The sequence below is a fragment of the Procambarus clarkii genome, chromosome 87, assembly GCF_040958095.1.
Source record: "Procambarus clarkii isolate CNS0578487 chromosome 87, FALCON_Pclarkii_2.0, whole genome shotgun sequence".
Classification (NCBI taxonomy): Eukaryota; Metazoa; Arthropoda; class Malacostraca; order Decapoda; family Cambaridae; genus Procambarus; species Procambarus clarkii.
In genome coordinates this window covers 4601843-4614181 of record NC_091236.1, presented here as the reverse complement: position 1 = coordinate 4614181, position 12339 = coordinate 4601843, and the positions used below count along the sequence as shown (strand labels likewise).

The window sequence follows — 12339 nt, the reverse complement described above, 5'->3', positions numbered from 1 at the left end:
TTTCCGCATATATATATATATATATATATATATATATATATATATATATATATATATATATATATATATATATATATATATATATATATATATATATATATATATATACCTCGAGCACCCTCATAAACACCGTCAAACAATATCCTCCCCCCAAGATAGCAGCCTGACGATTAAAGGCGACCTTAGCGCAGTATACATTTACTAAACAAAAAATCTACGACTTACGGGCCACCTCTTGGGTGGCTCAATCTTCATCAATTAATCAATCCAGCTGCCGTCACTCCCAGCCAAGTTGACGGGACACACTGCTCGTCTCCTCCCTTCATAGCCACCTCCTAAAAAATCAAAACCCGCCTTAGGCTGCCTTCTTCAACATAAAAATACCGTCAAACTGTGGATTCAAAATGGCGACCATCCCCAGTGGCGCCGGATGGCTTCTTCCCAAGCATTCTTGACTTACACGTGGGCCCCGGGGCGCCCTCAGGGACGACGTCCGTCCCTCCTCCACTGCTGGCTTGCTGCTCCAGCCTCCCCACGGCACGAGGAGCCCTCCACCACGCGAGATGAGCCACACGAGGTGGAGACAACTTCAGCAACACGGAAGACACATCCTCCTCTCGCCGCCGCCACCGCCTGAGTGACCCACGAATCACGGCTGCCAACTTAATTATCAGTTTTACATAACAAAAATGACGTGAAAAAGATCTAGAAATATCTAGATTTTACATATTTTCATCTAAAAAATTGTTTTAACTATACATTACGTATTGGTAATCCTGCAGCACAGTTTATGAAAACATAAATAATAACACAGAAATTTAATGAAATAATAAAGTAGTAATGCTACTTATCTTGATATTTCTACATTAAGCAAAACAAAAAAATCATCCTCGTCATCTTGAGCACAAGATGGGTCAGGTTGAGAAGAAACGGACAAGATCTTTTTGTGTAAAGACATTGTTGAAATGTCATTGAACACCTTGGATTTGTAAGTTTCTCTAATCTGGATAAACTGAATTTGACATCAAAATGGCATTTAGCTCTTCTAATTCAATTTTATTTCTCTGTATGGATTTTTATAAGTCATCACGCTGAACACAGTTTCAGGACTTAAATGCGGTAATATAAATGTGGCACGCTTACCAATTTCTTGAAATGGATTTGAACTGGCGGCAACTTTAAATTGAAGAACTTCTTTACAGAAGAAGTCTGTATCTGTTTTGTTATTCCAATCAAGTAAATTTATTTTTGTTAACTGGTATTCAGCCTTCGCTGTTGTTTCTTGTGGAGCATCTGAGCACGTCATAACTTCACACACTGAAGAGATGTCTTTGCTAGGCTGCAACATATTATTTCCTGAAAGGAGAGATGTTTTGCAAAACTTTTTTATCAGACAGTTTCTGCTTCAGCTGTTGAAACACACACAAGAATTTTTTTTATCGGTGTCTCAAAAATATAGTCTTCATATGTTGTATTAAGCTTATTGTCTCTTAATTCTTCAGTTTTTGTTTCATAGCAGAAACCCAGATGTGATTAAAACTAATTCTTATCCTGATCCCTTCAGAGTGCGATATAGCCTAATGGCTTGGCGCTTTCTCCTGATAACTCCCTCCTTTTCCTCGTATTTCTTACAAGGAAGTCCAAGATGATCCTCAGTGCCTAATTTTGAATTTTCTTAGTGCTTACAAAGATTCAGTCAGGCATTAAAGGAATCAGCTGAGCAACTAAGTCAAGCAAGCATCTGATTTTTTTCAAAGGTCCATCTCTTAATTAAAAAAATGTGGCCTTAGTCTTATAGATGAGATGACCTTGCAGCATCTTGATCTTGTATACAGATTTTGAAACCGAAACATTTGAATCTCATTACATAGTCTGGATTCTGCTGTAACCTGCACGTTACTTTGGGGGTACAAATAGCCTAAGCTACTCTATCCCTTTGAGATGTATTTTTTCTCTTGTCTCAATAAACATACTTGAACTTGAACTTGCAAGTTACTAACATACTCACACATATTAAACAACAGTTTGGAAGGTATTCGTTATTTTCATTATCTTTGAAGAGTTGTTTTTAGTTTGTTTATTTAGACAGTAATAGGATTATCTGATTGGTACACGTGTTAGGATGCAGGATGATTGTGTTGCCAGTATCTCTGAGGTGTTTATATGTGCAATATACTGTGTTGCAGGAGGAGAGTCAACGGGCTGGTTCTGTGAGCGTCACCAGGGCTGGTGTCTCAACGGCGGTACCTGCATAGACGTTGCCGGCGGCCGCAACTACACCTGCTCCTGCCCGTCTCTGTTCACAGGGCAGCGCTGCGACTACCTGGCCCACCTCGCCCCCGACCACCACTCGGCACGGACCGGCCTCATCCTCCCCACAGGCAGCCGCCACAACGTGCACATCATCTCCCCGGACACCTTGTCTTCCCTGGGCACATATTCCATGACCCAGCCCACAACGGGCATCCCCGAGGACACGGACGCCGATGTGACCGACGAGGAGGACCCCAAGGATGCGCGACGACGCTTCCTGCAGAAGCATGCACGAATATCCTTCCGTCAGCCCAAGCTAGCGAGCAGCGAGGAGGACTCAGATAAGCTGCCCTTCGCCGTGGTAGAGAGGAAGCTGCTTCCACTGCCGGTGGTGCTGCCTCGGGTGAGTGACATCACCCGAGACGGGCGACGCTTCGCATACAAGCCCGCAAACAAGCAGTCGACGCCTATAATTATCCTAGGTCTGAGAGCTCCCGAGAACATACAGGAGAAAGTGCAGGCTTCCGAAACTTCGGGGAAAAACCAAATAAATGAGAACAGACGGTTTCTCCGGCACCAGCAGGAGTCTCCGGGCTTTGTTACTGACGCGGTCGAGAGCGGGCACCAGCCTCCTCAAGAGGGGCCAGTTCTGGTGAAGGTGCTCAACTCTCAGCGTCGACCCATACTGGTGAGCTCTCAAGCCAGAGCTCTGCCGCGGTCCAACACCGTGAGCCCAGCCACAGCCAGGACCTCCCCGGGGACCAGGCAACAACCTCCCGTCAGCAGCGGCCCCACCAACACCTCCACCACACCAACTCCTGCTACTCCAGATACTTCAGAAAAGCCGGTCGCCACTACGCGACCATTTTGGAAGGCCCGACAGGTGACACCGACATTGGGGTCCTCAGAAAGAGCTTCAGTGTTCACGCCGGCGCCAGAGGAAGTGGATGTCGTGGAGGGGCGGGAGAGCGTCGTCCAGACGTATTACAACGAGAACGTTAACGGTAGAGTCCACATCGGCGACACCAGTAGTGTGGACGATGCCGCCCCTCACAAAGAGATCTTTGATGCCTTTATCGAACTCAAAAAAGTGTGAAGAGAAAATGCACGCTGTAATTACGCCATGTGTGACCCAGAGCACGTTATGCAGCGTAAGGGGACAAAGATTTACGCACAAGTGTTCAGTGATGTGTTATAATATGTTAATGCTGATTTACGCCTGTGTATAGATGGAGTGCGTAGCACAACTCTGTCCGTTCCCCAGGAAACGGCTCTGTTCAGGAAATTCCTGCTACCCACTCACCCTGGACGGTAGAGCGACGGCTTCGCGTCTAGCTGGTCAACGTTTTATCCCTGACCATCCAAGTGATTGGGAACTATTTCTTCCTATCCTAAATCCTTATCTCCTATCCTAAATCACAATCCCATCCGTGTGCTATTTAGTCATATCAAGCGCTTTCTACAGATAATTCCCTTCCTTCACTCATCATGCCACATCTGTATAAATGGACAATTATATAACCTTTCATTTTTATGTTCCGAATTGCTTGGTCATGTCTAGTCAGGTTGTCTGCCGGCCTAGACGATCAATACAACTGCACTGTGCATCCTCACAGGCACGCTTTAACTGTACTAGGCATCGTGCTGCTCTCACAAAATGCTCCGAAACAAGGATGAACTTTGAGCATTCTTTCTGTGCTGTATTTTTAAATATATCATTATTGTTCATTACAGTAGAGCCTTGTGGCTTCTGACTTAACTTATTCAGTATCAGACTTTTATTATAGCTGTAATGTTTTAGTTCTGTGTTTATTATTTTTTAATTTTCTCATTAATCTTCTCATTATGACGTCTTAACTAGGAAGTTCGTGATTGTTGCTGGGGGTTCCTAGTAGAAACACAGCACAATCAGTGCGTTAATTACATGAATGAAAAATTTTCAGTCTTTAAAATTCTAATTTGTCTACAAAATTCTCATCAACTTTGTAATTCTTTATAAAAAAAGATATTCAAGATTTTGCATTTCAATAGACCAAATTTGTAAATTTATTATATTTGTCGCTGAAGTATAAGATCTGGTTAGGCTATATATGGTAAGACATTAATGTTTGGTAAGGTTAGCTTAAATATTTGGCTGTCATCACAAATACTTGGTTAAGTCAAGGAGGTCAAACTCCTTTGCTATGGCCGGCCAGATTTCACATGATTTAACATGATGCGGGCCATGACAAGGACGACCTTCCTCCTCCTCCTACATGTAATGCTTGACAAGAATATTTTCCTTCCGTCAAAAATAGTCGAATTTCAGCCAAATTCTCAGCAACTCGTTTAAGGACAGAACCTCTCGAAACAGGAATTGTTGAACATAGGAGTCCTCAGAACACAGAATTCACCTCACTCAGAAAATTGTGAAATTGTCTTTCTTTACCAAACACGCCCAGAAATATCATTAACTGTTTTGGTTACAATGTCAACTCTTCAGGTTTCTTAAGCGTTTGCACTCAAAGCCTCGTGCACAATACAATGAAAGCCTATCACTGGATGCCCAACATAAGTTTGACAAGTGGTTCACAACAATCTCCATGAAGGGCAATATACGTCTGCAATGAGTTACTTTCAAAGTTTCTAGACCTGTTCCACACCCACCCAACTTGGCAGGCGCTGTACAGTCGTCATGTGAATGTATTACACACAGAAAACAAACTTTGGATACTTAGCTAAGATATCTGGTGTCATCATTTTGAATGAAGTACTTACACATTTCTTCAACACATTTAAAAGAGTTATCAATTCAGCATTTTTTTGCATTTGATTACTGCTTGCCGCATGCCAGCAAAAAATTGATGGCATGAAGCTCTCGATAGAGAGCTTCAGGGATAGAGAGCTCTCTAGCGCACCTCCTCTCGGTAACGTCACAGGGGAAGCTCTGGCGCGCTCTTCCTGCCTCGAGCCGAGGGCGCCCGCCGTCTTGCAACGTCACGCCCTGGGAGCCACGCCATTGGTCAACAACACCACACACACACACACTACTGACCAATCAGTAGGCGGCTGGCGCGGCTCCCACAATGCATTGTCACCCTCATCCCCTTGGGCGGCAAAGCACTCTTCCACTGAGGATCCCCTCCGCCATCTTTTCCTGGCAGACAAAACATAAAGCCATTCTCCCAACAAACAAGAATCATATTTGCGTCAACCGACAGTTCAGACTTCTCCTTAAATGTACAAAATCTCTTTCCTATGTTTCAAAGTATATACAAGTCAGGGACTCTTATAAGCGGGATATAGGTTAAAATAGGGTTGAACTCCGTAACACATGCCACTCTGGGCACTGCTGATCCACAGCAGTTGTCTAACTTCAGGATACTTGTTCACTATTAGGGAAATAGCGGTATCAGGCGTAAGGAAACGTCCCCAACTGTCTTGCCCTGCACGTGAATCGAACCCGGGACTATTCGGTTGTGAGTCAATTATGTTGGAACCTCTTTGTTGCACGACTCATAACTAATTATATAAGCTAAAAAAAAACCACTTGAGCCCCAGAATCCTGTTAGAATAGATAAACAAAAATAAAAATGTAGCCCTAAACAAAAATCGACCTCAGAGAGGCGTTGTTTATGGCTTTAGGTAACATCCGCCACCCCGGGTCTCTCCCGTCACCCACCCGTGACCCTGGGTCTTTCCCGTCACCCGCTAGTAACCCTGGGGTCTCACCCGTCACCCGCCAGTGTCTCTGGGTCTCTCCCTTCACCCGCCAGTGACCCTGGGTCTCTCCCGTCACCCGCCAGTGACCCTGGGTCTCTCCCGTCACCCGCCAGTGACCCTGGGTCTCTCCCGTCACCCGCCAGTGACTCTGGGTCTCTCCCTTCACCCGCCAGTGACCCTGGGTCTCTCCCTTCACCCGCCAGTGACCCTGGGTCTCTCCCGTCACCCGCCAGTGTCTCTGGGTCTCTCCCTTCACCCGCCAGTGACCCTGGGTCTCTCCCGTCACCCGCCAGTGACCCTGGGTCTCTCCCGTCACCCGCCAGTGACCCTGGGTCTCTCCCGTCACCCACCAGTGACTCTGGGTCTCTCCCTTCACCCGCCAGAGACCCCGGGTCTCTCCCTTCACCCGCCAGTGACCCTGGGTCTCAGAGACACATCGTCACAGAAGAAATATTAGACACAAAATTAATGCTATAATAGTTAGAGTAAGAAAAGACCAGAACAATAATTGCACTAGTACATACAAAGGGTAGTTTAAGTCAAGTAATATTCCTCCCTTCTGTCGCTCTTCTGTCATCTGTTTCTCTTCTTTCTCCTGTTGCTCTTCTTTCTTCTGATTTTCTCTGTTCTGTTTTAGTTTTCTCTTCTGTTCTTTCTTCTCATCGACAGTCTCTCTCTCCAGACTGATCACGGCCCGTGAATCATGGGGCTTTTTACTAAACCTGTACTGCAGCCTCCAGGGCGTGCGACCGCGCACTGGGGTAGCAGAGGCCGTGGAGGGCTTCCCGTCACCCAGCAGGAACTGGATGTAAACCCCGTCACCGCGCGCCAGTGCCCGCAGGAGCTTCCAGTCGCGCTCTAGTGCCTGCACTACGGAGCGGAGGCTGAGTATCAGGCGCTCCAGCCTCTCCGCGGGCTTGTGGAGGTTGACCTGGAGGGCCCAGGCCAGGATGAGGAGAGGGCTGAGGGAGAGAAGAGCCTTCACCATAGTGTGGACCAACCACCAGGTGCCAGCCGGGGGGTCGCCGCGCCCCGCTACCCTCCACAACATATCATACAGGTAAGGGAGAGTGCCGACGACAGGCACCCAGGACCAGAGGCTTCTCCTGATGGGGGTAGTTGGCCACCCGAGGTGTTTCCTGGTGACAGTCAGCCATGTCTCCTGCAGGCGCTGCTCCGCCTGGCGCAGCTCCCAACACCCGGCCTCCAGCACCGACCACACTACGATGCTCAACATTACACAATAAAACAATTTCTTTCTGTTGTTAAGCATTTTTAAATGCTTTAAACTATAGATTTTGTATTTAACATTACTATGTTGCACATCTACAACATGGTTGTACATTCATCTACATCTGTTCATCTATGTTGTCGATGTACAACATAGTAGATGGTGAATTTTTGACGCGGAATTGGTCGTTAAGGTGTGTAGTGAAGATGAACGAGGTGTGCATAGTAATGATTAGTATGACCTGAGGTATAGCGACACCTGAAGTATGGCGACACCTGAAGTATGGCGACACTTGAGGTATGGCGACACCTGAGGTATGGCGACACCTGAGGTATGGCGACGTCGGTGTTGGGAACCACAGTGGCGAGCAATAAAACAGTCCTTAGTGGTATTCACCTAGTTGTGCTTGCGGAGGTTGAACTCTGGCTCTTTCGGCCCGCCTCTCAACTGTCAATCAATCAATCAACTGCTTTTTTTCACACACACATACACACATCCCCAGGAAGCAGGTCGTACCAGCTGTCTAACTCCCAGGTACCTATTTACTGCTAGGTGAACAGGGGGCATCAGTGTGAATGAAACTGTGCCCATTTGTTTTGCCGAGACTATCATTTGAGCGATTGCGTCCTGTGTGCGAGGGCAGCGATATGAAATCGCGGTGTGGTCTCCCTTACACAGAAGGCAGAATTTGGCGTCAGCCTTGCAGGTCGTGTAGTGATGATCCTGAGCGCTAATGCTGCACTTGGCGACACTTGAAACATTGTCGTGGAGTGTAGACTCGTTCCTTCTTCACCTGGTCTGGTAAAATCTTGATGCCAAAGCACTTGAGCCCTTGTGAGGTGGCAAGGTCCGCTGCCTCGATTGTGTTGAAGGTAAGTTTCAGGTTTGGTCGGGGATCGCTGGCTTCTTTCTTCAGAATAGCCAATTCGGTCGTTAGAACTGAAGGGTTTACAGAGTCGATGGTGTTCAGAGTGACCTTGTGTTCGGTGATCTAAGTGGTGGTTCCCCTGATGAAAACTGTTGTCTCAGCTAGGAAGTTCCGTGGGTAGCTGAGGTAGAGGAGCGCTGCTCGTAGCGTGCGCTGGGGAGGTCGTACATACAGTAAGTCGAGGTCCGCCTTTTGGGAATAGTGAAGAGCAACTTGCTCCCCCTCTTGGTGGATATCGACGGGTGTAGTGATGGAAGCGGCATTGATGGTTCGCAGTAATTGATTTTTCGTGAATGTCTGGTTGTCTAGGAATTCAACCTTCACTTTGTGCAGCATGGTAAAGGTGGCGCTGCGTCATGTAAGCTATAGCTGGTGACTGCTTCCGGATGCTGTAATTGCAGGCGAGATATTAATCTTTCCTTTAATGACATGTTAGTGGACATCTGTCTGAGCTCCAACCAAAACCATCACGACTGTTGAACGAGGTATCAAGAGTTGGCGGACAGACCGCCACAGGGCCGAGGTTGAGAATAACCAGAATTTTGTAACTAGAATTAATACGGTTATCATCCAGGTTGTAATATCGGGGATATGGTACAGTGCTAATGTGATCTGATAAATTATTACAGTGCGTGGCTCTACAGAGCTCCGGAACATTAAGTGTGCAGTGTTATAAGGATTAACTAGAATATTCTTTCGGCTGTAATCTTTGGATATGTTTACATAGACCTGTATTTACGTGGCAGCTTATGATAAATTGTGTTTAGGAAGTGGAAGTTGCATATTAGAGTTGACACAGCAGATATAGATGACATGTACATATATCTCTTGGGTGGAAGCCTATTCTCATTATATAGAGGGAGCTCATATACCTGTGTGTAAATTACAATGTTTAACCCATGTCCTGGAGGTAAGACTCAGGTCTAATATTGAAGCGTTGGTTACAGGTATTGTCCTCATTTAGTACCATTGTATTTTTTAAATAAATGTTAAGGCTGCTTAATTAGGCGTTTTCCTCATTGTCACTGTTGATCAATCACTATTAAGAGAAGACAAATGCCGGTGGCTGCTACTTTAATATTAAAGATGAGTGGGAAACAATAATTATTGAGGGTTGGAGGAGGGTTACCCGAGTGCACAGATGAGAGAGTAGCACCCATGGGGTTCCACAGTGGGTGTGGCACAGCAGGTGTTGCCGGTGTCTATAACATCTGTAGCGTGTTCTTAAGGTGTTGTACATACAGGTGTCAATAGAGAGGAATGGTATTTGTTTTCTTTGTTTATCATTTACTGAGGAGAGATAAAGGGCCCTCCTCACTCCCAGCTTCCTCACATACCACTCCGGGTTCTTCGTGCACACCTTCAGCGTGTCCGCCCATCATCTTCGTCTGCTTGCCTCGTCTCCTGGGAGCCTCAGGTTCCCTTGGAACACCGTCTCTGTGCCTCTTAATCATTAACCATTCCTTCAACATGGCCAACCAGTATGGTGTCAGCAGTTTTATAGTTCACTGACTTTTGCACTCCATCTCTCTCTCTCTCCGTGACTCATTCATTGCTTTATCTTTATCTTCCCTTTATTTAAAGGGAAGATTTTTCACTAAAATTTAGTAAAAATTTTTGTCATTTTTGATTGATCAATTAAAAGGCGATTTGAGTAGGATCATTGATAAACATTTATCTCACGAATACCTTATTAATATCCCATTATCTCATCAAAGACATTGTACCTCACCTCACCTATTTCCTGCCTATATATCCACACTACTCTCTCAATGACGACGACCATTTGGTCACCACTTGGTCCGGGAGACATCTCCCGTCACGCAGGGTGCAGTTGCGCCTCCACAGATCTCCAGTATCATCTTTTGATACTGGTAATGGCTCGAAAGGGCCACCACTTACGGGCTATTCATTCCCGTGCCACCTCTTGGGTGGCTTAATCTTCATCAATCAATCATCAATGACGACAAAGTTACAGCCCCGCTCCTGTGCCAGGTAAACCCACTACGGGCTCACCATAGCTCCTGTTACCTGGAACTTTTTGTTCCCAGTACCTGAGTCTTAAACAGCAACAACTTTCAATGACTGCCAGTGGAAACAAGCCACTCTTCCTGTCAGGCTCGGCGGCCTTGGTGCCCACACTGCCACCCAAATTGCTGTCCCAGGCTTCCTGTCTTCCTCCTCAGCATCAGATGACCTGGTCATGAAATTCTACCTAACAACGTGTGTGACTCAGCAGGGATACAGGACCCCCACTTCACGGAATGCAACACAAAGTGGGGTACCATGGCAGACTCAGCACTCAGATAAACAATGCCGAAAGCCAAGAAACAATCCAGCTGGAACAGCCGAATTGTAGACAAAGAAGCCACAGTTTTGCTGGATGCAGCAATAACCTCCAGTGATCGTGCACGCCTCACAGCTGTGCAGGCTCCCCATGTAGAGGACTTCCTTTTGGCAGTTCCTATGTCTGCAACAGGCACACGTCGTGATCCGCAGCAGCTTCGTATAGCATTCGCTCTCTGCCTTACTGCCCCTATCCACATTGTTCCTAGGTGTATTTGCGGCGAGGCAGATGCAGACGAATATGGATTACATGGCCTGCACTGTGGAAAATCATGTGGTTGACACGCACGACACGACAAAGTCAATGACATCATTAAGGGGAGCCGTGCCTCTGTCCAGTGTCCAGCGGAGAGAGAGCCTCGCAATCTACTGAACCGTAACTTTGTTAGCTTTGCTGACCGACCAGAGGAAATCACACTGCACCCTTGGAAAAATGGCACACAGTTGACGTGGGACTATACTTGCCTATTCACCATGGCAGCCACATACATCAACCTCTCTGTCAGCCAAGCAAGAGATGCAGCGACACACAGAGAAAGAGAAAGGTCAACCAAGTACAGCGAAACAGATCACCAGTACAACCTCGTTCCAATAGAATCTGAGACCCTAAGCCCATGGGGAGAGAGTGCAAGGAGGATTCTTAAGGATCTTTGTTCCAGGCTCATTGACACTACAAGAGACCCTAGAGCGGCAAGTTTTCTCTTCCAGCACCTCAGTGTCGCGATCCAGAGGGGCAATGCCCGCTTAATCCTTGGTTCCTGCCCGGCGTCGGAAGAGTTCGAAGAAATCTACAGCCTCTAGGAAACAAACTTTCCCTTGTTTCTTCTTAATGTTCTCTTTTTGTAAACACTCAGATATTAACTGTGTAACCTCGTATTACAAAGTGTACAACATAAATAATAAAAAAAAGAGGTGGTAGGAGAAGTGAACACTCACACGTATTTAGAGTTAAACGGCAGTTTTTTCTCTGAATGCTCAATGTTCCCTTCTGCGAGGTTATGGGTCCCCACAATTGCACCAGAGGTGGTACACACACACATATATATATATATATGTATATATATATATATATATATATATATATATATATATATATATATATATATATATATATATATATATATATATATGGGTATGTTTTCTGATGTTGTGGAGCTGTGCTAGAGTCAGCCTCTTATGGAGTGTTGGAGGTCTGAGTAGTACTGCAACATAATAGTTTTTAAATGTGTGTTAGTAAGAGAAGCCGTGGACATAAAGTTTAGATAAAGCACAGTGTTTTAGTCCCACTGTATTGAACTGAACACATGTAGTTTCATGACTGATAGTTTGAGTCTTCTTGGCTGTACCAGTTGCTGAGGGCCTCCATCACGTCTTCATCTTCCGGGGAGATTGGTTTGTACTTGATCGCTTCTCGTTCCACAGCTTGTGTGAGCTCCACTGGCTGGAGGTCAACATAGACCCCGTCCTTGGGCTGGAGAGTGAGGACGCGAGGGTCAAGGGGCACTGGGTAGGGCGAGGACGGGCACGGCCGCACCTCGAGACCGGAGAGCAGTGACACCAGACCCGCCTTCACACCCAGCAGCGCGAACCTCATTCCTATCACGAAATCACACAATAATTAGGATTTGGTTGAATAAAATGTGAATAAATATTTTCACTGTGGATGCACAATTCTACTTTGTGTACTCACCTAATTGTGCTTGCGGGGGTTGAGCTTCGGCTCTTTGGTCCCGCCTCTCAACCGTCAATCATCTGGTGTACAGGTTCCTGAGCCTATTGGGCTCTATCATATTTACATTTGAAACTGTGTATGGAGTCAGCCTCCACCACATCACTGCCTAATGCATTCCATTTGTTAATTACTCCGATGGAAATATTC

The 12339-nt window shown here is 46.1% G+C and overlaps 2 protein-coding genes across 2 annotated transcripts in view; one reads left to right on the top strand and one right to left on the bottom strand.

The window, feature by feature from the left end:
• LOC123747094 (uncharacterized) overlaps positions 1–4268 on the top strand; it is a 57435-nt gene extending 53167 nt beyond the window's left edge. Inside the window, exon 13 of the mRNA XM_069317307.1 lies at positions 2187–4268. Coding sequence (XP_069173408.1) covers positions 2187–3349 — 1163 coding nt within the window. The 3' untranslated portion in view covers positions 3350–4268. The remainder of the gene's footprint in view (positions 1–2186) is intronic.
• LOC123747093 (cytochrome P450 6j1) overlaps positions 1–12339 on the bottom strand; it is a 68865-nt gene that overhangs the window by 41090 nt on the left and 15436 nt on the right. Inside the window, exon 10 of the mRNA XM_045729125.2 lies at positions 5011–12056. Within this exon, the coding sequence (XP_045585081.1) occupies positions 11773–12056 (284 nt within the window). The 3' untranslated portion in view covers positions 5011–11772. The remainder of the gene's footprint in view (positions 1–5010; positions 12057–12339) is intronic.